Source organism: Lycium barbarum, chromosome 4 (genome assembly GCF_019175385.1).
Source record: "Lycium barbarum isolate Lr01 chromosome 4, ASM1917538v2, whole genome shotgun sequence".
NCBI classification, from domain to species: domain Eukaryota; kingdom Viridiplantae; phylum Streptophyta; class Magnoliopsida; order Solanales; family Solanaceae; genus Lycium; species Lycium barbarum.
Genome location: NC_083340.1, coordinates 844,781 through 872,125, shown reverse-complemented (window position 1 = coordinate 872,125; position 27,345 = coordinate 844,781). Strand labels below are relative to the sequence as shown.

The 27,345-nt window shown below is 34.3% G+C and overlaps 1 protein-coding gene across 1 annotated transcript; it reads left to right on the top strand.

Moving 5' to 3' along the window:
* Positions 1–12,316: 12,316 nt before the first annotated feature.
* Positions 12,317–25,623, top strand: LOC132634735 (rsm22-cox11 tandem protein 2, mitochondrial). The gene is made up of 12 exons (XM_060350764.1): positions 12,317–12,634; positions 14,540–14,805; positions 14,953–15,026; positions 15,145–15,239; positions 15,929–16,026; positions 16,278–16,361; positions 23,484–23,564; positions 23,675–23,758; positions 23,849–23,944; positions 24,181–24,260; positions 24,407–24,495; positions 24,613–25,623. The coding sequence occupies exons 1-12, from the start codon at positions 12,505–12,507 to the stop codon at positions 24,942–24,944; spliced, it is 1,509 nt and encodes a 502-aa protein (XP_060206747.1). The 5' UTR covers positions 12,317–12,504; the 3' UTR covers positions 24,945–25,623.
* The last annotated feature ends 1,722 nt before the right edge of the window (positions 25,624–27,345 follow it).

The following is a 27,345-nucleotide window of genomic DNA, read 5'->3' as shown; positions in this document are numbered from 1 at the left end:
GTTTCAAATATTGGATGGTCAAACAAAAGAAGACTCTCTTAAAATTAAGTGACACTTGTGTTGAATGTCCCATATCGATGTGGGATAGTGTAATTATCTCTTTATATCATCTTAGACAATTCTAGTTGTGTGAGCTAACTTTTATGTCCACACTCCAGTGTCAAGTATGAGCATGCGGGGATGTTGGAAGTTCCACATCAGTCTAGGATGGTAAATGGTGTCTTTGTAAGTTAATCCCTCATTGCTAAAATACTTGTCACGTTTTGTTGAAAAGTACTATAAATTACAATATTTTCATATCAATATGGTGGAAAAAATATACAGCTTAAAATGTTGATCAAAATTTATGTAATTTGACTCTCGTGAAGCAAAAAATGACAAGTATTCTGAAACGACAGGAGTATTGGACAATCCCCGTCTAATGAGTTAGCTTCTGAGATTTAGGACCAATATTCATTTTCTTTTCTAACTTGTTCCGAAGTTTATAGTAAATTTTATTTTGTACACTCGGTTATTGAGTTGTTGCAAGAACTACTGCTCATACGCTAAATGTGAGCTTATTGCCTTCAAGAAAGGGTACAACAATCAGAATTCAGTCAAAACAATGAAAGACACACTTCACACTGAGTTAACCCCGCACCCCACCGGCCACCACCCCCCAAAAAAGTAAAAAGAGCATTAATTAAAAAAAAAGAGTGGTTAATTTTCAATTGGTTTTTCAATTGGGAGCTAGTTTGAATGCTTTTCGAGAACCAAGTTCATAGATACAATGAAATCGCATGAATTTTCTAATAAGAGCACATGGGGAAAGTTTTGACTGGCAACTTCGATTCCAACATAGGGAAATGCTCTATATACAACATACCCAGTGAATCTCACAGCGTGGGGTCTGAGGAGGGTAGAGTGTATGCAGACCTTACCTCTACCTTAGGTAGGGAGGCTGTTTCCGGAGGAAATGCTCTATATAATGTAATTAAAATGAGATTCTTGAAAAATTTGCCTTTCAAAGAGCATTATTAGTTCAGCTAGGACCATTGCCCCCGGCTAACAAATTATGTGGACCAATTCATAGATGTGTATAAACAATAAATATAATTATGTAATTATTTATTTTGAAAGAAAAAAATAATTGGGGCTTAATTCCTAGACTTTGAAAATGATGCATGCTTCTGGTTTCCTGTGTTTACATATAGGAGCTAAACAATGCTTAATTAGTTTCTACATTAATAGTGTTTGAAATAAGCATTGGGCTTGATGAGTCTATTTTAATGCCTCATTCCCCTTTGACTTGCATTGAAAGCCATGCAATGTACTGCTTAATTGGGACAGGAAGAAGAAAATATTGAGGAATCCAATGGGTTGAGTAATTATGCACGCTTTCTTTTAGAATGTTCCCACAGTAATAAAAGGGGAATGACGTATATATACATAGGGTATATTCATAAAATATGATATTATTTTTTAGTTTACAGGATATATTAATAGATTTTTTATAAAATATATATGAAAATTTTCGCTCAAAACTTAAAAATTTCGCTCAATATTTTGTATATAAAATATGTATATCTCGCTCAAGGCTTACAAATTTGACTCAATATTTTGTGTATGAAAACTGTATGAAATATGTATATCTCGCTCAAGGCTTAAAAGTCTCATATTTTTTGTTTATGAAAATTGTATAAAAAAAAAAAAAAAGGGCATCCCGGTGCACTAAGCTCCCGCTATGCGCGAGGTCCGGGGAAGGGCCGGACCACAAGGGTCTATTGTACGCAGTCTTACCTTGCATTTCTGCAAGAGGTTGTTTCCACGGCTCGAACTCGTGACCTCCTGGTCACATGGTAGCAACTTTACTAGTTACGCCAAGGCTCCTCTTCAAGGTATGAAATAATGTAATTGTATAAAATTTGGATAAAGTTCATATTTGGTATTTGTAAGTTTAATATAACTAGAATAACATTGTATACAACTTTCATACAATTTGAATCTCGCTTGGAATCTCGGATGAAATTTAATGCAGCTACAATAGCAGTGCAACAGCTTTCATAAAAGATTAATGCAAATTTAATACCAAATGTCATTGTAGGAGTTTACTTTTACTGGTATCTATTTTTGAAGATTCATAATGTGCTTGCACTTTTTGTTTTCTTGCAAAGTTGTTAATGGAGATTTCAGAGGCGAAACTTGTGGCTAGCAGTGATTATTTGCAATTCTCAGGTCATTTGCAGTGACGATTTGCATCCAAATTTACTTAGCAGGGTTTCATAAATAAATCTTGAAACACAGTTAGAATCATGGATTGGGGGCCGGCGGAAGTTCTACGGCAAAAGAATTTCGCCCCGCCATCGTCAGCTGCCACCATTTATCACATTAGAATGCCCCATTTTCTCAGTTTCCGCACCACATCTCCATCCTGTAACCATCATGAAACATCCCCAAAATAGCCATGAATCCATCAACATAGCAGATCTGAAGCAATGGTTGAGTAGAACGGAGAGAAGGGGATGGCAAGGGTGGGGCGGATGCTCTGTTTCGAGAGAATAGAGAAAAGAGGAAGGTAGGGTGAGCTTTTATTTTATTTCAGATCTGATATGTTTTGTAATTAAGTTGTTATTTTTTGTAAATAAGAAAAAGTATCCTTATATTCTATAATATATTGTCTTAAATAGTATTATTGAGTCATTTCCCAATAATAAATACTCCATTCTGAGATGAATGCATGATTTAAAATTTATGAGTCTCTATAATGTATTCTAATTAATATTATAATAATAGAATTTAAAGTCAAAAGTTTGGAGATATTTAATAGATATATTATGGTATATATAAGCACGAGCGGATTCATCCTTTAGGGTTGGGGTGGCATGGCACCCCCTAGATTAATAAATTTTTTATATACTTATGTTGTAATTTATTTAAATTAGGTTAAATATTTGATCCTGCCAACCCCAATCGTAAATTGGACAAAGGTGTCACAGCTGGTAGACACAAGTTTGAATCTATCTTGAACATTTTCCGACTCCCGTTTTTCTTTGTGCTTTTTACTTCCTTTGTACTGGTAATTCCCTTTTCGGCTCTCCCAATTTTCTATTTATCTTTTTATTATTCATATGGCCTTTCCTCTTTTCTATTATTTTATCTGTGATCTCTAGCGAGAACACACAAATAGAAACTTCAAAATTCCTTATATTAAGCATTTCTCTTAATCTCAAATCTGTAAGTATTTAAATCGAAAAACTTGGGTCTCAATGGGAATGTTGGATTGAGATCAAAATTATTATTTTTTTAATAATTTTTTTTGTTTATTACTCCCTTCGTCCTTGTTTACTTGTCTATATTTGACTTGAAACACTCTTAATAAGTAATAAATAAAATGAGAAATGAATTGGAGTACTTGATAATAAGGGTAAAATAATTATAAAATGGTAAATTATGTCTTGGTTTTTCAAACTATATAACTTACAAGTAAAAGTGGATATATATTTTTAGTATAATGGACAAATAAAAATGGACGGAGGGAGTGTATTATAAAAAATTATGCTATTCTATAATTGTTAAATTCAATTTAAATCACGTTACTACTTAAATTGTAATGGAAATTTCTTAAGCACTGCTTAGAGAAAATATGAAATTTATGATTTATTTTTGAGAACTTGTAGTTTATCTAATTTTACATTTACTTATGGGGTGTATTTACCTATCGAAGAGTTTTTCTATTATTTTCCTTATTTTGATTGGTGTAATTCCCTTATTGAAGATGTTATTTTACTTGTGAAAATTCATTTTTTAATATACATAAGAGATGCAAGTCCTTTGGTGAAAATGTTGATTTTACTTATGTTGTTAATGAGTGTGATTCCTTATTTAAGATGCTAATTATGTTCGTTTCTTGATTTTTGAGATGTAATTTTCATATTTGCAAATAAAAAAAAAACCTATTAAGTTGACCCGAATAAACAAAAAAGAGATGGACCCGACCCAAATACACATTCCTAACAAGATGTACATTGAAGAAAATTGTGACACCCACCACCTTTAAATCTTAGATTCGCCTCTGTATATAAGGTTTGGACAAAAAATATTAAAGTTTCCATGACCCGTAACCTACATTCGAGATTCGCTTTCCATTTGTTTCAATTTATATGATACAGTTTACTTGAGCAAAAACTTAAGTTAGAAATAAACATTTTTATAAGTGTAGTCATCTTAAACATTGCTATGAGATTTAAGCGGTTATAATTAAAAGCGGATCCAAATTTGAAGTTGGTAGGTTCTTACTGAATCCTCTTCTACCTATAGTTCTTTCTTGTCTTATTTTTTTCTTTAGTTAACCATAGTTCTTTTTTGTTCCTTTTCCCTTTTTCTTTTGGATTCTCTGCTTAACATGCACTGCTTCAACTTTATTTCTCTAAGTTTCCATTTATTAAAAACAAGATGTATGATTCAACCTCAACTTCAATATGCAAATTAAATTTCAAAGAGCCTCATATAGTTGACCGCGGCATGCATTGAGGACAGAAATTTAGGATTAATAAATCTATAAATTATTAAACCATATGCTAATGCACAACGGTAATGGGTTTTTCCACTAACTTTTATAAATCTCCAAATCTGAAACTAAAAAAAGTTGGATTTTAAAATGAAAGCAACACAAAATGGATCAATTGAATACAACCATACTTCAATCATTGCCACTCTTTTCCTGTGGGAACCCCAGATCTTACTTTGGACCCTTCCTTGAAATTAGGTTTTTATTTTTTAATTTTTTTTAAATTAAGGTTTTTAGTTTTTGGAATCTTTCTATCTTTTTTCAAATATATTAATCATCCTATGATTTGACTAATCTTCTATTCCATCCACAACCACCTTTCCATGATGATAAATTATGCCCTTTTAGTTATGCAAATAATTGTTAAACGACAATGTTTCATGATTTTCTTATGAATTAAGCCTCTATTATACTTAATTATCATTTGTCAACTTTCTAGGAAAATGCTAGTTTTAATTAACTGCTATTTCTTGTAATCTAACCTCAACAAGATAAAAACAAAAGGAACAAAAAGCCCAAAAATCCTAAACCAACTACGATATATTTCCAATGATAATATTGATTTTTCAAAAATTAATCTAGGATTAACAGCATTTTGGTCCCTCTATTGTGGTAAATTCTTATTGTAGTCCCTATGGTATATATCTAAGCATATTAGACCTACAATTAGTGGAATTATGCACTTTTGATCCCTTTATTGTAAATTTGTACAAACTTACCTGAAGTATTAATCGTTCCACTACTTAACTATTCACGTGTTATGTTAAATTTGCACTATTACTTCATATTTGACCGTAATATACTTCTATAAAACAAAATATAACATATTTTTATATGAAGGGACCAAAATTACACGTTTTTTTTAATAGTTAAAAATGATAGTCATATATCACAAAGATCAAAAGCAAAATATGCCAATAACCTAGGACCAGAAGTGCTAAAAATCCCTTAATCCAATTTGGCAATATAAATATTATTTTTTTTTTGCGCGGATTGCCCTTATTTTGGGGTGATCCTTAATTTTTGCCCCTCAAATTGGTGGTCTTTAATTTTTTTCCCTTCACTTCAAAAAGTGGCCGAAAATACCCTGAGGTTTAGGGTTCAAAACTCCCGCTCAGTAAAAAAAATAAAAATAAAAATCTCAAGTCAAAGCTTTGGGAAAGTCTGCCTTATGCGACAGAGGTTGCCTTAAGGCATAACTAAAAGCCTGCCTTGTAAGGCAACCTCTGCTGAATCCGGCAGAACTTTAGTTATGCCTTAAGGCAACCTATGCAACATAAGGCAGACTTTTACAAAAGTCTTACCTTGCGATTTTTTTTAAATTTTTTTTTATGCTTGAGCTGAAGTTCGAACCTAGAACCTTAGGATATTTTAGGGGAAGGGCAAAAGTTAAAGACCAACCCTAATAAGGGGCATTCCTGCTAATTGCCCAAATCAATATAAATCAACAGTTAAGCAAGCACAAAAAACAACAAAGAAGAAGGAAATATTAATTAAAGAAATGAGAATGAAAAAGAAAGAAAAGCAATTTGGTTTATCTAGTCATAAAGTCACTAAATAGCTAAATCTCAAAAATCAGCCTAATGCTCAGAGATCACCAAACCCAACTCTCCAATTCTTTAGGTGCTTACTGCTAATTGGGTAGATAATACTACAATATTAAGTTCTTTATTGTTTATATCATTTAGCGCCTAAACAAACAATAAACAAACAAGTGTTTTATCTTTTAATGCTGATCTCCAAGAAATTAGGCTTTTTTCTTGTTGGTTAAAGTGAATGGTTATATTATATTCATCAAGTGAATTATTCAATGTCCCACCACTAACATAAAATTATGCATGTATCTGCTGAGATAATCGCTGACGTATTGCTATCCACTAAGCTGTACAATTAATGTTATAACTACTATGAATTAGCACAAAGATTAATTAGCTTAATTATTAAACTTCTGTCAGTTCATGCGACTGATGTTTTAAAAAAAGGAGTAAGGAGGCAACTAACTCCACTGTCTTTGGAACACTAAACTATTCTTATTTCTTAACCAAACTGGCTTTAATCAGTGCTCGCTCTTAGGAAAGTGCTGTCATTTGTCCAAACGATCAACTCTGCAATACGTTGTTAGAATCACTAGTTTTTGAAATTGTTCATTTGAAATATCGAAACGCTTGGTAAGTCGAATGCTCAATTTATCGGCGACACATATCCTTAATGTTATGATCAATTCTAAGTTGAAAGAATTGGTTCTGATATATATACACACACACTTAAGCTCTGTCCTTACTTGTTTTTGAGGCACACATATATCTATTAGGTTCGCCTCTAAAATACTTTCTGTCTAATTAGCGAACTTATGGTTAGATCTGCCATTATATTGATAGCATTATTATGACCAGAAGTTGTAGTGGGAAGAACATAGTTCCTCCACCCTATTGTTAAAGGTCTCGCGTTTGAGTCAAGGAATTTTTTTGTTTTTTATAGGAAGCGCTTCTTCCTTTAAGGGCCTCATACTGCTGAAATTCGAATTAGTCGGAGTCTCAAAGCGGGTAATTGATATCAGATGGAAAACAAAAAAGACATCATTAATGACCGGATGTTTGTGTCAAACCAAAGTATCAACTATAAAAAAACAATGATTTGATTTAACTAAACCATGATTTACACCCCCACCCCCACGCATATTCTCGTGGGTATATATCATGGAATAGCTGTTTGGTTATAAGAAAAATTGGTTAGTGGATTGAGCTGTCACGAAATTATTTTCTCTATGACAAGACTTAGTGTTAGCCTGTTTGGTTGGCATGAATATAATCCTATGACCAATTTCCCATGTAAAAGAAACATGAATATAATTTGCTTTAAAATTATTCAGTATACATAGGTTAAATGTTAGTTATTATGCATATATATTTAATTTTGCACACTCTTAACACAAGTTAGAAGAAAATTTGCACATCCTTCATCAAATTTCTGACTCCGTCACTGAAAAGAAAGATTAGTATTTTCTTCTTTCGAAGAAAGTCAGCCAAAAAAAATATGGGAAAAAGCAAATAAATAGATAAGAACCTAAAAAGAAGTTATTCACTTTATCTTGAGTTCCATATGAGGGCCAAGTTTTAAAGCAAATTTGATTTTTTTTTTTTTTGTTTGAATTTTTGAAGATATAAATTTGAATTCATTTTATAAATTAAATAGTATTCCTTTTAATTATTTTGTCACATTATTGTCCAAATTGACTACCAGAAAGTTATATGATGACTCTTTCCTGAATAGTCTAATCTGTTTCTACTTTTTTTTTCTTCCTTTTTAACTATTTCACCAGTAAATTAAGTAGTAGGGAAGTTTTCATGATTTTATTACTATGCTTGAGAAAAACGTCCCACATGCAAGTTAATCATCAAACTCCTTTAGTTGATTTGGTAGTTCCTGATATAATTTGTTTGGCTTTAATTATTTGAAGATATGACTGATGAACTAACTTGGAAAGTTTTCGTAGTAAAGCAAAATGTAATGAAGGGAAATTATATTGATGGGGTGAATTGTAATCACATGCATTAATATAAGAGTTCATCTTCAAACTATTACAATTACTCCAAGCTGGTAACCAAATCTTCCAAGGCAAGAAGAAATAGAAAAGTAAGAAGGGAGGGAGGTTCCAGGATTAATCTAACCAACTAAGAAAATAGAGAAACAACTTCACAGCATAACCTAATGGAATAGTTACCTTCTATGTATAGTCATCTTCACACATAGTGCACACAGAGGCGGAGCCAGCTCTTTGGTGTGGGTTTGGCCGAACCCAGTAGCTTTTGTCCGAACCATATATCTGTATTAGAATTTTTGTCAAATATATACAAATAATTAATTAAGAACCCAGTAACTTTAAAGAATTAGAACCTCGAACCCACAAATTTTAGATCTTGGCTTCGCCTCTGAGTGCACATGCTCCTTTAACCAGGGTCCCAAAGAAAATTAGCCAACTCCCGAAATATGTCTTCCAGCCTAGCTACATTTGTTACACAAAACCACATAAAAATTGGAGGAAGTAGCACAATATCTAAAAAAAATTATGACAAACACAAACATCTCAAGAAAATTATTTTAGACCATTTCAATTTAGATCACAGGGTAGATAATGGTGTTTGAAATAGACATCATCAGTGAATAATATTAAAGAATTATTTCACTGACGATACTTCGTAATAAAATTTTAAAATAGGTATCGGAGCGACAATAAAATATATAAGTTTTAAATCGGGATCATTAGTGGAATAGATAGGTGAAATAATGTGAAAAGTATTATTTCACTCATGGTACTTCTCCGATCTTGACTATAACATTATGTCATGGATTTAAACTGATAAAAGTGTAAAACTGAATGAATTTTTCCTAGAGTTTTAAAGTCCATTCGTAGTTTTTTTTAGTCTACGGGTACGATCGTCCAAATATTATTTCTTTACTAAAACTCGATTAGCTGTTCAATTTTTTTTTAGGAAAACTTACACAAATAGCTACCTTTTAATAGCTTCTAACTAGTTATAGCTACAAGTTGAAGATTTAGAATTCGTAGCTGCTTTTGGCTGTATTTCAGTTGTATTTCGAATTTTTGAAATATAGCGAAATACAGAGAAATACAAAACACGTTAGAGTAAATTTAGGCTCTATTTTTGGAACATATTTTTTTTTTTAAAATTATGAGAGAAAAAATAGGCTATTTTTTTGGAACATAATATTCTTTTCCTTTTTAAATAGTAAGTCAAATTAAATCAATCATATTTCACACAAATCACTGAAGAGTAAAATCATTCCCTATTTATAGAACAATTTTTTTAAAAAAATTATGGGATTCAATTCAAAACTTCCCATAAATCACGCATAACGGTTGTTCTTCCGTAAAAGCTTACGAAGCTCTCTCAACTTTTATCACAATCAAAACTTTTTGAATTCAAAAACCACTAAAGATCTAAAAACTTCCAAATACAGGAAAATATACACTGAAATATAATGAAATATGGTTGACTGTCTAAGAAATATAAAGTTGTAGTATGCGTATATACAATGAAATATATCAGAAACTGTTTCATAAATTAGAAATATAAAATGCAGAAATATATTGAAATACAACAAAATACAAAAGTCATGAAAAGAAAGTGTAGTAAAAATAGGCTCTATATTTGGAACATTCACTATATTTACACCAAAAAAAGATAAATATATTGAAATACAGCAAAATAATATACTGAAATACACAGAAATATACTGAAAATTAGATATACTGTTTGTTAATACGCAGAAATACACTGAAATATACTGAATTATACTGAAACATTTTATCAAACACTTGGTGGGCATGAAGCTCCACAACTCTCATCAATGGTGTTTTCATGGGAAAAAAGCGAGTCGTCTCAGATTGATACAAAAAGGACGTTATCCGGAGATTGCCTTACATTTGAAGCTGGAGCTTCTAGAAGGAGTGGTGGCATATCATAATAGTCAGATTGAAAAATCTAGAAAACCTTGACATCTGCTCAAGCCAAGTTTTTGCAGCTTCAAATTCTAGATGAAGATTTGTCCTTACTTTTGGGTATGGGCTACAAAGAACGAGATCATGGCTGCTGCTACTACTGTAGGATTCTTCTGATTTGTAAGAAAAAATGAGATCTAGGGTAGGTGATGGAACAAAGTGGGAAAAAGGGGTGAGAGAGAAAATAAATTTGGTAGGTGAGAGAAAATCTAGGAGATGGAACGGAAAGAGAACTAGGGGTGAGGGAGAAAATAGATTTGATAGGTGAGAGAAAAATATTTGAAAAAAAGAAGAGGATTGTGGGTAAGTGGGAGAGAGGTACCTTATTTTTAGGGAAATACACTGCAGTTACAAAAACAAGTTATAGTTGGTAATTTGATAAATAATTAAGCTACCAAAAATAATTTTAAAAAAAGGTAGCTATTACTAATAAATAAGTTTTAGAAGTAGTTATGGGCTGTAAATTTTCCTTTTTTTTATTTGCCCATTTATCCCAGGCTTAAGCTTTCTTGAGCTCGTAATGACACGGGCAATTTGCACGATTGCCCTTATCCGGGTTGGTCTTTAATTTTTGTCCCTCAAATTGCTGGTCTTTAATTTTTGTCTTTCGCCTAAAATACCCGAGGTTCTGGGTTTGAACTCCGGCTCGATCAAAACAAAAATTGCAAGGCAAAGTTTCAGAGCAAATTTAGGCCTATTCGGGCAAAAGTTAAGGCCTAACTTAAGTAGAATTCTAGCAGAGTAAAAAAAAAAATCTGCCTTGCGAAATTTTGCCTTAAGGCAGATGTGCCTTAAAATTCTGCCGTACAACGCATAACTAAATTCTGCCTTATAGTTTTTTATAAGGCAAACTTTTCGCGAAGCCTTGCCTTGCGATTTTTTTTTTTTAATAGAGCGAGAGTTCGAACCCAAAATCTCAGAGTATTTTCAGTTACTTTTTTAAGCGAATGACAAAAATTAAAGACCAGTGCCTTTGAAGGAAATCCGTGCAAAAAAATGTAATTACGCTAGGAAGTTGAGTAGCAGTATTGTCTCCATTCTCATCACAGTCCAGTGGACAGGGTAGCCTTGAAATGGGCTCTTCTTGTGTAATTATAATGGGCCTCCACTTCAAAAGAATGGACAGGGAAGGAAATTGCACGATTTGTTCTTCGAATGAGCTGGTCTTTATTTCTTGAACTTCAAAATTGAATTTATGCCAAGTGGGGCATAAGTTTTTTAATGGATCCGGCATAACTTGTGTGATATTATGATGTGAAAGTATAAACTTATACTCCTCAAAAAAGTTATTTGTCTTAAGGGAGAAAAATTAAAGACCAACACAAAATAGGGACAAAAGAGCAAATGGATGTGAAATAGTTGAACGGTTTTCCCTTCAAATGGGCTGTCTTTAATTTTCCCCTTCAAAATCGAACTTATGCCTAGCAGGGCATAAGTTCTTTAAGGATGCAGGACATAACTTATGGAGTATTATGATGCGAAATTATCAACTTACACCCTGTGAAAAATTTGTTTGCCCATGAGGACAAAAATTAAAGACCAGCACAAAATAGGGACAAAATTGCAAATGACCAAATTGCACGGTTTAACCTTCAAATGGGGTGGTATTTAATTTTGTCCTTCAAATGAGCTCGCCTTTAATTTTTAACCTAAGCAATCGAACTTATGCCCAGCGAGACACAAGTTTTTAAAGGCGTGGGGCATAACTTGTGGGATATTATTATGCGAAAATATAAACTTATGCCAAATAAAAAAAAAATGTTTGTCTTGGGTGACAAAAATTAAAGACCAGCACAAGATGGGAACAAAAAGTGCAAATGACTGTGCACTATGTTGGGCCTTCCTGATAGGCCCAAATCCTTATAGGCTATACGGGCAATTAGCAGGAATTCCCTTATTTTTGGGGTGGTCTTTAATTTTTGGCCATTGCTAGAACCCCGATTTCGGGTCCGAACCCCCGCTCAATAAAAAATTAAAAAAAAATGCAAGATAGAGTTTAGATTCGTAAGGCAAAAATTTGCTTGCAAACCTCTGCTAGGCAAAAATTTGCTTGCAAACCTCTGCTAGGCAAAAGTTTGCTCCCTTTAGGTAGAGTATAGAGTTTTGAGGCAAACTCTATCTTAAGTTTTGCCGCGATTTTTTTTTTTTTTAATCTGGATTCAAACCCCAAACCTCGAGGTATTAGGCGAAAGAGCCAAAAATTAAAGACCACCAATTTAAGTTGACAAAAATTAAAGACCAGTGCATTAGAAGGCCGCTCCGCACAAAAATTTGAGTAAAATTGCACGGTTTGTCCTTCAAATGGGCTGGTCTTTGATTTAGCCCTTCAAATGGAATTTATGTGTAGCATTAGTTGTTTAAGCGACAGCAATGGAAGAAAGTAACCTTGGTGTAGCAGACCTTAAACCCTACTAAAAACCCCCCAATTTTCAAAGAAATGGCGTCAATAGTAACAGAAACCGTTCCAAAGTTCACAGCGGAAGCACTCAAATCAGCAGCTAAACAATCTGAACGATGCCGTATTGTTCCTATCCGTCTTCGTAGAGCTATCAAAAAATATCTCAAAGGTAACTCTTTTTTTTTTGGGTGGTTTTAATCTTGTGGTCCTAAAGAAAAAAGACGTGTGTAAGACACATCAAATCTGAACGATGCCGTACTAAAATGTTATTTGAATTTTGTGGTTTTAAACTTGTGATGTATGATGTGATATTTGAACAGCTCACTTACTAAATATGGAAAGAGACGCTCTCTTTGGGACAGATCAAAAAGGAAAATAAGACACCTAAGACCCCGTTTGGCCATAAATACCAAAAATGAATTCACTTTTTTTTTGAATTTTTGAAGTTGGAGTTGGAGTTTTGTTTGGCCATAATTTTTGAAATTATAGTTTTTGGTGAGATGTAGTGTAAAAAAGTGAAAAATTTTTGAAAAATAAGTTTTTCTTGTTTTTAGTATTCCGGAATATAACTCCGGAGTTGTATTCCGAATATTTATGGCCAAACGCCTAAAAGTGAAAAAAATTTCCGGAAAAAAGTGAATAATTTTTATGGCCAAACGGCTACTTAAATTGGGACTGATGGAGCACTTTTTTTTGATAAACCGAAGAATTTGGTGCCTCATGTTTATGCACATTTATTTGATTTTTTGGCTGAAATAGTCCCTTATGTAGTACATTTCATACTCAAAGTATCACCTTTTAGCATATATAATCCTTCAAGCAAGTAAAAGCTGGATACTTTTTTCGACAAACCGAAAAAGTAGCTGTTTTTCATCTTCGTAGAGCTATCGAATGGTATCTCTGAGGTGAAATTTGAATCCTTTTTCATATTTTAAAAACGTTTATTTGAACATTGATTTCATTAGGATGTGCCTGCTTAGAGTTTTTGGCTGAAATAGTCCCTGAAGTATTACATTTCATGCTCAACATATCACCTTTTAGCATAGATAATCCTAGGAGCATGCTTTTTCTAGTATATTTCTAGTTTTTTTTTGTTATAATCGAAAATTAGCTGTTTTCAGCTCTGCTAGCTTCCAAAATATGTAGATAATGCCTTCAGTCCTAATACCGTAATGCCAGTAAATAAACAACCCTCTCTTCCATTCTTTTTCTAGTATATTGAGCATCAGTTTACAAAAGAAGAATGTAGGAATCAAGGCTTATTGTTAGCGTATATTCCCTCCGTTTCAATTAGTTTGTCTAGTTTTGACTTGGCACCCAGTTTAAGAAAGTAAAGAAGACTTTTGAATCTTGATGTAGAATGTACCAAAATGCCCTTTAATCTTGCGGTCTTAAACATGCCATGTGAAAAGTTGGAATTAAAGAGTTGCCAAAAAAGGAAAGAGACATTCGTTTTGAAACAGACAAAAAAGGGAAGTAAGATAAACAAATTGAAACAAAGGGAGTATTTTCTTGTATAATAATCTCGTTCGTTTTACCAGAGCCACTATTGAAATTGTGATATTATCTCGAAACTGATTTTGTCAGTATCTTTGGCAAAAAGAAGTTAATTTGTGAAAACGAGTTTTCCTTATTTGTTAAGTCAAGTTCTTGCTTTAAGTTTTAGAGCTTGGTATAGCTAAAAGCTTGGAAAATGTTCGTTTCCGCCTCTTTTTCTCTGTAGAGTCATGCTGAGAATATCTGGAAAAAAGGCACATGCATAAATGCTTCCTTCACATTAGCAGTCAACTTTGTCATATTCAAAGCATTACCAAGTACAATCTCTCTTTCTTTTGCTGCCAAACCCTCTCTTGATTTTACATTAGCCACTTTTGATATGCGTCAAATATTGGTCCTTTTTTCCTTTTGAGATGAACTATCTGTTGTTTTATCTCATCGTGATTTTGTATGTCTTAGGAGATGGGAAGGCTTGTTTTGCAATTGTCTGCATATGGATGTTGGTTGACTGATTGATGCAATTCTATTTGATCTTGCTCTAAAGTTTTGTGTTTCGGTTGGATCTATTTTATTGCAGAGCAAGAGGAGCCACATATGAAGAGAAAAGTGTTGAGGTTATCACAATCATTCAGCCAAATAAAGGAAGTGAATTTGATGCTTCCAACCTCCACATCCAAGGAGCTTTTTGAAGATCCTCTCAAGTCTATTGATTGTTCGCAGCGGTGGAAAATCAAAAGCAACTATGGTGACATTGGCCTCAAGTATAGGGAAGATGAAACACTTGCCTATTTGGCGTCCCGTATGCCTGCTGTTTACTCTGCTCTTTATAGAGTCCTTAGTGAGGTAAAGAAATATTACAGCCCATTGAAATGCCTTGTAGCATTCCTATGATGTTCTATGTTTCAGGATTTTTCGAACTTTGGATTTTGAAACATGAATGTAGATTTTGGTTGCTAAAAGTGAGCGCGCTTTAATGTGCTTGTACTTTAGGTACGCAGAAGATTGCCTGGTTTTACACCTGCCAAGGTGTTGGATTTTGGGGCTGGGACTGGTTCTGCCTTTTGGTAAGAAGATTGATATTTTGTTGTTTAAATGATTTCTGCTGGTTAATTATCCAACCTATGTGTTAATTTCTGTTAGACCCTTCCGTTTGATAAGTTATTGAATTGTGTGGTCATGCAGGGCAGTTAGAGAAGTGTGGCCGCGGTCATTGAATAGAATTAATTTGGTAGAGCCATCACAGTCCATGCAGCGTGCTGGACAGAACCTTATAAAAGGTACATTCTGGTGTTCGATTGACTCTTTTTGGCCTGGAAAATCTTAGACTTTTACTATATGTTTTGGAATCCTAATTAATAGTTATTGGTTACTTCACTGATCAGCTCGTTCAATTTTCTGAGTGGGCTTAGGTGGAAGTGTGTCTGTAATTGTGCTCTTAGTCTTATTGCTGTGGAAATATAAAGGACACGAAGTCCGTGCTTCTCACACAAAGTATTATAAGTCTCTCTATGTGTACGTCTTATTAAATTTGTGCATAAAGCTGATACAACTTTAAGCGAAATTGTTCTCTTATCGGAGGACAGATTCTCCAACATCATTTTGTATGCCTTAAGCTTTTGGGGAGTGCATCTTGATATGAATGAGATTGGCTGAGCTTCATAAACTACAACCCGAGATGTCATATCTTGGAGTCAGTTGTTGTTGTCCCCGGGACATATGTGCTGCATGATAAGGTTGTGTCCTGTTACTGTTTTTGTACAACCAAGGAGTATCATAGCCAGTGGTTAAGAATCACTTCATATTGCTTGACCTTACCTTTTTTTTTTTTTAAAAAAAAAAAAGTGTTGTTTTCACATTGCTGTCTCCAGCAAACCGTCGACCTATATTTTTAATTAACGTTCTACTGCTGTAATTAGAAAATGTGAGGTTGATAAAGATGGTGAAATATGTCTTGTAATTGCTGCAGGTCTTAAAAATTTGCCACTCATTCAAAGTTATGGAAGTATTCAAGCACTCTCTAAGGATGTCAAAAAGAGTGACAGACAACATGATCTTGTGATTGCTGTAAGTACAATCTTATTGTGGTGTCAGCTTCTTAAATTTGTGTAGGAATTTCCCCAGTTTTATACTTCTTTTGCATCCTCTGGATGCTCTCATTATAATACTTTATTACTTCATCTAAGAAAAATGTATAATTTTATTGTTTTATTTTTCATTAACTAGAATGTATTGATGCTTTCCTCTGATAGATCCGTATTTTGTGAATATTTTTGGCACCTTGTTGCTGATCTGTTTTTAACTTTGTTTGACCGAAGTCATATGTACTTGGAGAAATTCCATCTCTTAAGGACAGAATCACGGTTGTACGCCAGCTTTGGGAACTGACAGGAGATGTTCTGGTATGTGTTAAAATCCATTCTTAAGCTTTATATCTACATGTTTCAGCATACTGCATTCATTATTAATGATTTGAAGATTTAGGGGGAGGTGAGATGTTATACTTTAGAAGTTCCTTTCTGTCACTTCCAGGAATAGAACATTCGCAAATGTGCGCATGAATAACTCAACCACCTAAAATAGTTGTCATTTTAGAAAACCAAGATATAATTGAGTACATTCTTCCCATTTTCCCCTGTAATAATTATTCATGGAAAGCAATAAACATGGACTAATTAGCACAGAAAACCTAAGTGAAGAGAGATTAAAGAGAGACTTTTTTTTTTTTTGATGAAGTAAAGAGAGAATATTTATTGAAGAGAGATTAAAATTCTAAGTGATTAAAGATAATGAATAAGGGTACTATGGTCAAAACACATACTTTCTTAAGGGACGTGTAAACCAAAAATGTGACAAGTAAAGTGGACTAATAGCTAATAAACTTTTATCAAAATGTAAATGTAAATATGTTTGTCAGATGAAGTTGAATTCTTAAAATTGGTGAAAACCGTATAAAATAATAAAGTATCTGCTGCATCCTGACATGAGAAGCGTGTCATACAAATTTGACATGGGAAGTGCAGGCAGTATTAAGCGCAAATCATATAAAGCCTTCATTGCTGTAGGATTTGATTTTTTTAATTCAATCCAAAACTCTGATAGCTTCTCAAAGTCAAATGTGAAGTTCTTCCTCCAACTTCTGCAGATTATTATAACAAACACACATTCTTTTGTAAGTAAATGCATTCGAGTGAAGATACTCCTCTAGAGTACAGCCTTAAAAACGTGAGCACTGGTACCGAGCGATTCCACAGCAGACTGCAAGTCATAATTGGTGATAGGGGTGGGCGTTCAGTTCTTCGGTTCGGTTTTCTCATACTTCGGTTTAGCTATTTCGGTTTCGGTGTTTTGAAAGTGAACACCAAACACCGAACCAAACTAATTCGGTTCGGTTCTTTCGGTTTCGGTTTTTTGAAGTTTGGTTCGGTTCGGTTTCGGTTTTTTCAATTCGGTGTTTTCAGCGGCAGCAGCACAGTTCAGTTTCAGCAGCAGCTACGCAGTTTCAGCAGCAGCTGCGCAGTTTCAGCAGCAGCAGCAGTTCAGCAGTAGACAGCAGCAGACAGTTTTCAATTGTGCAGCAATTTTCAGTTTTCAATTCAGTTCAGCAGTTTTCAATCCAGCAGCAGTTTTCAGTTTTCAGTTCAGCAATTTTCAGTTTTCAGTTCAGCAGTTTCAGCAGCAGCAGCAGTTCACCAGTTTCAGCAGCAGCGCAGTTGCTGAAATTGCGGCAGCTGCTGCCACAGTTTCAGCTGCGCTGCTGAAACTGTGGCAGTTATCTGAATGCTCAAAACCAATAACCAGCAACAAACAACGTACAAGACAAAAACAAGCAACACAAACAACATAACGATAAAATGAGCAGCAGCCAAACAACATAAATGTCCTAAATTTTAGCTCCAAATACAAAACATAAGTTGTAACACCAAGTGTTAAATCCGTCGTCTCACATAACAATCATAATTAAGTCCGAAATTTACCAAATTCAAAACATAAGCTTAAAGTTGAAGGTGAATCCGCCTATCTTCAAGACATCTCTTAATATGCTTCATTAAGTCATTTGCTCTATTACAATTAAGTATCGCACCGCATGTTAAGCACCTAAGTTTACGCCCTTCTTCATTGTCTTGAACCATCACAAAATGTTCCCAAACTTGTGAGCGAGCTCTAGAAGGCATGGTTGAACTTGAAAATAACAAAAAATAGATAAAACCAAAAGTTAGAAAATAACTTTCAAGATAAAAGAACAAAACTACAAAATAAAGTATTGAACTTACCACTAGTAACAAAGAAGCAAATTGCAATCATATATCAACAATGCAAGGATCTCTTCCACTATTTGCCATGTCTAAAGATAATTTAATCAAATATGTCATACAACATAAAAAAGTATATTATTTTTTCACTAAAACACATAAAAAAATATAAAATCTTACCAAGTTCAAGTTCCTCAAGATGATCCAAACTTTCTTCCACACTAATAGATTTAGTCTCTTTCCTAAGCCAATCTTGAACACAAATAAGAGATTGCACACATTTAGGAGTCAACGAACTTCTAAACGAATCAAGTACACGACCACCGGTACTAAATGCACATTCCGATGCCACACTAGAAATCGGAATAGCTAACACATCACGAGCCAACTCTAAAAGAACAGGAAATCTAGGAGCATTAACTTTCCACCAACCTAAGATACTAAACTCAACGGCGGTTTCACTTTCATCTATTGGCTCTTGTTCTTCACCAATGTATTTATCCAACTCGGATTTAGCACACCCACTTCCAGAATCTTCCTTTTGTTTCTTCAAGTGAAGCTTAGTTCTCAAAGCATTTGATTTCACACTTGAAGAGGACCCAGAACTACAAGTTACATCAGATGTATCATGAGATGAAGTAGATAGAGAAGGAGACGATTGATGATGATATGCTCTTGAATAATTTTTAAGATACTCTCCAAACAAAAATTTCATATAATCGTACACTCCTTCGCTTACTTTATTTCCAACTTCCTCCCCAAATAGCTCTTCAAGTGCAAAGCTAACATACACAAACTTATTGCGAGGATCCAATACGGAAGAAATAAAAATCATTTTGTTCATCTTTTCAGGATCACCCCAATACTTCCTAAACTTTTCTCTCATCCGCTCAGCCATTCTACTCAAACTAAGACCTTCACTTGCTACACACGCTTTCAAATATGCATCAAGCTCACATATATCCTCAAAATGAACATTAGAAGTAACATAATGTGAACCTGAAGCCTTTACGGTGAGCTCGTAAAATCTTTCAAGAAACAGTATCACATTCAAGCGTACCTGTGACACTTCCATCTTCACAAACATGAGTAGCAAGAAGTTTTAAAATTCTCATCAAAAAAATCAAACCTATCAAATGCCTTCTCAAAATTTTGTGCCGTGTTCAACATCGCGTAGGTGGAATTCCACCTAGTAGGCACATCTAGAATTAATGTTTTAGCACATCCCACCTTTTGAACTTCACAACATTTCTTAAAGCTTCTTGTTCTTGCCGAAGATCCTCTAACATACCTTACCATTTGCCTAACACGTTTAACAGAAGCATCAATTTCCTTCAAACCTTCTTGCACAATTAGATTAAGTATGTGAGCCATACACCTCACGTGAAGATGCTTACCATCCATTATATTAGTTCCCCACATATTTAACTGTTTAGACAATTCTCTAACTGTAACATCGTTTGAAGAAGCATTATCAACAGTAATAGTAAATACCTTGTCCAAGTTCCAATGAAGCAGGCAATTACTAATAGTCTCTGCCATGTGCTCACCCTTATGACTAGTGACAAGGCAAAAATTCAGTATTCTTTTATGCAATTTCCAATCTTTATCAATAAAGTGAGCAGTCAAACACATATAATTAATTTTTTGCAATGATGTCCATGTGTCTGTGGTAAGGCAAACTTTTGAATATGCTTCTCTAAAAGACTTCTTCAAATTTTGTCTCAGTTCATAACAATCCCTTGTTATTGTTCTACGGGAAGGAATTTGAAACAGAGGTTGTGCTACACTCATAAACTTATTGAAGCCTTCCTTTTCTACAAAGCTAAATGGTAGTTCATCAATAATTATCATATCAACTAAAGCCCTCCTAATTAATTGTTGATCAAATTCCCAATGGTCCTCTATCTCATTCTTATCCTTAGATGGAAAATGTATCTTTTGCTGAGTGGGAGGTTTAATAAGGGATTTATATGGGTTGCACCTCAATAAATGTTGTCTCAAACCCGTTGTCCCATTTACAGTTGCAGCAGCAAGATCTTTTTTACAATACTTACACTTCGCTCTATCAATTCCAGTAAGACAACATTTATTGATAGAGCGAAGTGTAAGTATTGTAAAAAAGATCTTGCTGCTGCAACTGTAAATGGGACAACGGGTTTGAGACAACATTTATTGAGGTGCAACCCATATAAATCCCTTATTAAACCTCCCACTCAGCAAAAGATACATTTTCCATCTAAGGATAAGAATGAGATAGAGGACCATTGGGAATTTGATCAACAATTAATTAGGAGGGCTTTAGTTGATATGATAATTATTGATGAACTACCATTTAGCTTTGTAGAAAAGGAAGGCTTCAATAAGTTTATGAGTGTAGCACAACCTCTGTTTCAAATTCCTTCCCGTAGAACAATAACAAGGGATTGTTATGAACTGAGACAAAATTTGAAGAAGTCTTTTAGAGAAGCATATTCAAAAGTTTGCCTTACCACAGACACATGGACATCATTGCAAAAAATTAATTATATGTGTTTGACTGCTCACTTTATTGATAAAGATTGGAAATTGCATAAAAGAATACTGAATTTTTGCCCTGTCACTAGTCATAAGGGTGAGCACATGGCAGAGACTATTAGTAATTGCCTGCTTCATTGGAACTTGGACAAGGTATTTACTATTACTGTTGATAATGCTTCTTCAAACGATGTTACAGTTAGAGAATTGTCTAAACAGTTAAATATGTGGGGAACTAATATAATGGATGGTAAGCATCTTCACGTGAGGTGTATGGCTCACATACTTAATCTAATTGTGCAAGAAGGTTTGAAGGAAATTGATGCTTCTGTTAAACGTGTTAGGCAAATGGTAAGGTATGTTAGAGGATCTTCGGCAAGAAGCTTTAAGAAATGTTGTGAAGTTCAAAAGGTGGGATGTGCTAAAACATTAATTCTAGATGTGCCTACTAGGTGGAATTCCACCTACGCGATGTTGAACACGGCACAAAATTTTGAGAAGGCATTTGATAGGTTTGATTTTTTTTATGAGAATTTTAAAACTTCTTGCTACTCATGTTTGTGAAGATGGAAGTGTCGCAGGTACGCTTGAATGTGATACTGTTTCTTGAAAGATTTTACGAGCTCACCGTAAAGGCTTCAGGTTCACATTATGTTACTTCTAATGTTCATTTTGAGGATATATGTGAGCTTGATGCATATTTGAAAGCGTGTGTAGCAAGTGAAGATCTTAGTTTGAGTAGAATGGCTGAGCGGATGAGAGAAAAGTTTAGGAAGTATTGGGGTGATCCTGAAAAGATGAACAAAATGATTTTTATTTCTTCCGTATTGGATCCTCGCAATAAGTTTGTGTATGTTAGCTTTGCACTTGAAGAGCTATTTGGGGAGGAAGTTGGAAATAAAGTAAGCGAAGGAGTGTACGATTATATGAAATCTTTGTTTGGAGAGTATCTTAAAAATTATTCAAGAGCATATCATCATCAATCGTCTCCTTCTCTATCTACTTCATCTCATGATACATCTGATGTAACTTGTAGTTCCGGGTCCTCTTCAAGTGTGAAATCAAATGCTTTGAGAACTAAGCTTCACTTGAAGAAACAAAAGGAAGATTCTGGAAGTGGGTGTGCTAAATCCGAGTTGGATAAATACATTGGTGAAGAACAAGAGCCAATAGATGAAAGTGAAACCGCCGTTGAGTTAGTATCTTAGGTTGGTGGAAAGTTAATGCTCCTAGATTTCCTGTTCTTTCAGAGTTGGCTCGTGATGTGTTAGCTATTCCGATTTCTAATGTGCATTTAGTACCGGTGGTCGTGTACTTGATTCGTTTAGAAGTTCGTTGACTCCTAAATGTGTGCAATCTCTTATTTGTGTTCAAGATTGGCTTAGGAAAGAGACTAAATCTATTAGTGTGAAGAAAGTTTGGATCATCTTGAGGAACTTGGTAAGATTTTGTATTTTTTTTATGTGTTTTAGTGAAAAAATAATATACTTTTTTATGATGTATGACATATTTGTGGGATAGGAGGGTTGCCGAGGGTCAATCGGAAACAGCCTCCCTACCCAGGTAGGGGTAAGGCTGCGTACATCTTACCCTCCCCAGACCCCACTATTGTGGGATTACACTGGGTAGTGACCATGATGTATCACATATTTGATTAAATTATCTTTAGACGTGGAAGAGATCCTTGCATTGTTGATGTATGATTGCAATTTGCTTCTTTGTTACTAGTGGTAAGTTCAATACTTTATTTTGTAGTTTTGTTCTTTTATCTTGAAAGTTATTTTCTAACTTTTGGTTTTATCTATTTTTTGTTATTTTCAAGTTCAACCATGCCTTCTAGAGCTCGCTCACAAGTTTGGGAACATTTTGTGATGGTTCAAGACAATGAAGAAGGGCGTAAAGCTAGGTGCTTAACATGCGGTGCGATACTTAATTGTAATAGAGCAAATGACTTAATGAAGCATATTAAGAGATGTCTTGAAGATAGGCGGATTCACCTTCAACTTTAAGCTTATGTTTTGAATTTGGTAAATTTCGGACTTAATTATGATTGTTATGTGAGACGACGGATTTAACACTTGGTGTTACAACTTATGTTTTGTATTTGGAGCTAAAATTTAGGACATTTATGTTGTTTGGCTGCTGCTCATTTTATCGTTATGTTGTTTTTGTCTTGTACGTTGTTTGTTATTGGTTTTGAGCATTCAGATAACTGCCACAGTTTCAGCAGCGCAGCTGAAACTGTGGCAGCAGCTGCCGCAATTTCAGCAACTGCGCTGCTGCTGAACTGAATTGAAAACTGTCTGCTGCTGAAACTGAACTGTGCTGCTGCCGCTGAAAAAACCGAACCAAACTTCAAAGAACCGAACCGAATTAGTTTGGTTCGGTGTTTGGTGTTCACTTTCAAAACACGAAACCGAAATAGCTAAACCGAACCGAACGCCCACCCCTAGCGACAACTGTGTAAAAGAATCGAGCCAGGTGCTCATAAAAAAAATTGACTACTAACTGAGTAAGGGGGAGGCGATGGTTATTTCTTGTGTAGAATTTTTCGCATGCTATTGGTATAGTTACTGCTCAATTTGCCGGTTCAAGTGTTATCAGGCTGATAGCATGATCATGACATTGGAATAAGATAACCTCCATTTACACGTCTGTTTACTGAAATATCTATTTCTTATCGCTGTATAAAACATCCTTGATTGTAAGAAAAACAAAAGTTATTTCTCCCTCTGACAATGTACTGTTGAGCAGGTCTTGGTAGAACCAGGAACACCACAAGGATCTAATATTATATCTCAAATGCGATCTCACATTTTATGGATGGAGAAAAGGGTAAAACTCACTTTTCGGGATTTACTTGGATGGAGGGAGGCGGCTGGTTTATTCCAATTTGGAATGTGAATTCGTAACAACCTTTTCCGTTCTTAAATGTTAATTTCTAGAGAAGCCGCAAACTAGAAGATGTATCTGGCAAAGAATCTACAGCATTGACGACACTAAAGAATGGGGCATATATAGTTGCTCCGGTAAGTGTTTTTATGTTTATGGTGTAATGACTTGAATAGATTGGACTACAGTTTTTCTGTCTGAATTGATTTTTTTTTGCCCCCTTGCAGTGTCCACATGACGGACGTTGTCCTCTGGATAACACTGGAAAATATTGTCATTTTGTTCAACGCTTGCAAAGAACAACATCTCAACGTGCCTACAAGGTTTGCCTCACATTCCTTTGCAATCCTACCTGAGCTCTCTGAATTTGATTCAGTCTCTTCTTACCCCCTCTAATCTCGCATAGGGCCAGATATATTCTACTCTCAAGTTCCCAGCTAAGAAATTGATCTTGCTGGCAATATCATCATTATTCTTTCCTTCTCCCGTTTCTTGAGTGAGCTTTCTCTATACTTGGTTATGAATCATGTTTTTTGACTCTTATGTCGTTGTCTTGTAGCGGTCGAAAGGCGAGCCTCTACGTGGCTTTGAAGATGAAAAGTTTAGCTTTATCGCTTTTAGACGAGGAGAACGGCCAAGGCAAGTTATTCAATAATACGACATGACAATGGTTAAATTGTTTTTAGCTTGTTACACAGTGAAATTTCAGTAGCTTCTTCCTTTTTTTTTTCTTTTTTCGCCACCTTCAGATAACCTCTATTGAACTAATTTCTTGTTTCAAGTAGAGAGCCTTGGCCACTGGATGGTATGAAGTTTGAGACATTGAAGGAGCAGCATGCCAGAAGAAATCCAGAGGATTTAGAGATTGACTATGGTATTGCTATCAATATTAAATATTAGTTTTTCTTAGCCATCTATTTTTATTTTTTTCACAATTATTTAATGCGCGTTAACTCATTGCAAAGTAGTGACATTTCTCCTTTTATGTCAGAGGACCAATTCATCTCAGAAGATGAGGATGTTCAAGAAGAAGACCCCATATCCTATGATTCTGATGCTACGGAAACAGATTCCATTACTGAAAATGATGAATGGGAGGAAGAAGGTGAAGAAACGGCCCACGCCGATCTTGGTGGTGGTTGGGGAAGAATCATATACAGTCCTTTAAGAAGGGGAAAGCGGATTGAAATGGACGTTTGTCGATCAATGAACAGAGAAGGCACTGAAGGTTCGTTTGACCGGTTTGTTATTACAAAGAGCAAAAACCCAACATTGCATCATCAGGCACGACGATCCCTTTGGGGCGACCTATGGCCCTTCTAAATTTTGTTTGAAAAAGGGCGCTCAACAATTTTGATCTATCATTAAGAGCACATCGTGTGATGTATGAGTTAAGCACTCTAACACAAGTTCAAATCCTGCAACAGAGAAAGGCATGATATTCAAGTGGAGAAGGGTTGGATTGAACTACACGTCACTAGGCCTCGGAGATTTCTTGGTTATCAAAAAAAAAATCCTTTTGTTAGGAAAATCTTAAAAAGTAATCTAACTTTCATGTGTCCGACAGGTACTGTAATAAATGTATTTTCCATTCTATAAAGAAGGGAAGTGAAGTCAGATGGTTATTCTGGTAATGCAGAGGATAAGATTGGGCCAAATGGCTCAAGAAACAAGAAGGGTCATATGTGAAACTGAAGTACAGTTACTGTGTACATGTGAATCACGTGTCCCTTTTTGTACTGAATAAGGAAAAATATGTCAATGTAAAAAGCAGAGAGAATAGTACGTGATATATCACGTGCCGAGTCCTACATCGGAGATTGTGTCAACGCTTTGTGATCTGTAATTTTTCTATGCTCGTGGGAATCATGTTTTCACTTTGCAGAAATGGGGATATTATTGCTACTGTTTGAAAGGTGAATAATTTTAAAGATTACTAATTTTTGCAAAGTGTTATTTGTACTCATGTTTTGAATAATTGTGGAAATTGTTTACAAAATTACATTGAAAGCAAGCTTAAGAATGAATCTAATAAAGCTTTATGTCTCTTTTTGCTTGAAAATAATTTTCTCGTACTAGTAGTAGGTCATTTACACTACCCAGTAGTATTATTATATACTCCCTCCGTCCCAATTGATGTAGCACCACTTGATTTGGCACGGAATTTAAGAAAGACAGGAAGGTTTTTAAAATTTGTGATCCAAAATAAGTTTTATATAAATGTGTTTCTGTAAAATATAAATGTGTGATTGTAAATTATCTCATAAAGTTAAATTATTTTAAAATATAGAAATATGATATTTTTTTTGAGATAGACTAAAAGAAAAATGATGTCACAATTTATTGAGGGAGTAGTACATTATTATTGAATTTTGAATTAAAAAAAAAAAGCATTATAGTGGCAGAACAGTTTCTTGTAGGTTTCTGGATATATTTGGTCCTTGTACTTGTCCCTATCGTTTTGATTTCCTCCTCCCTTTTTTTTAATAGGGACTTTTGATTTCCTCCTCATCAGGAGAGAAAGTGACAATTGTCAAGGTAAATTATCACGTGCAAAAAGAAAACCCAACACACACACACATCATTACAAGAAGTCTAATTTTTCTTTGATGTGTGTTATCATAGGACGTTTTCTGCTATAAGAACAAACTTTTCTACATTCTACAGTAAAGCATGGAAAGAATAAAGATGACGATAATCACAATTTTATTGGGTGATACGGCATGCAGATTTTTACCGTATGATATCGATTTATTACGTATGAACACGTTAATTTCTGAGTTTTCAGCCAAAAGATAACTGCACGTAAGCTTCTTTAAAATGTAAAATTTCTAATCTTTAAAGTAAGGTATAATGCCTTTACAGGTATAAGTTACACACTAATGTAAAATAAATTAAATTCTTATTTGTCTTCAAGTTTTAGAAACATCTTGACATTTTGAATCACAGTGAAATTACATTGAGTATATTGTTGTTATTATTATTGTTGTTGGTATCTTGAATCAAAGCAACAGGGCAAAAAAGGCAAAACAGTTGGTATTGAACATTTTATTATATCATTTATAGGTATGGTGGATGGATGAATAACTCTATTAAAAGTATGAATTAATTAGTCGGATTACTAAGTTTTGGATAATTATAAAAGATAGTGGAGCGCTTCTTTCGAAACTTTTTAAGTTAGGTGCCGTTTGGCCATAAAATTATTCACTTTTTTTCGAATTTTTTTTCACTTTTTTCATTTTTGGGTGTTTGGCCATAAATATTCCGAATACAATTTGAAGTTGTATTCCGGAATATCAAAAACTCAAAAAACTTATTTTTCAAAAAAATTTCACTTTTTTACAACTATGTTTCACCAAAAACTACAATTTTCAAAACTATAGCCAAACACAACTCCAACTTCAAAAATTCTAAAAAAAAAAAGTGAATTTGTTTTTAAGAAGTGGCTGCTATTATATGAGAGCTTTATTCAAAATATAAATATAAATATAAATATAATATTCCAGATTTATCATAAATCTGCTCAAAATAATTGCAAATGGAAAGTTTGTCAATGGTTCACTTTAGCCGACACTTGTCCTTTTGTTTTATTGTAATTATTCTTATTCCTATGTAACTTTTTTGGGAATTTCCACCTCACTATGTGACTTACAAGGCCCAAAACTGAGAGATGTGAACCCACATTTTAAGTTTCAGTATGAGAGTCCTCGATGCTTCATTTAAG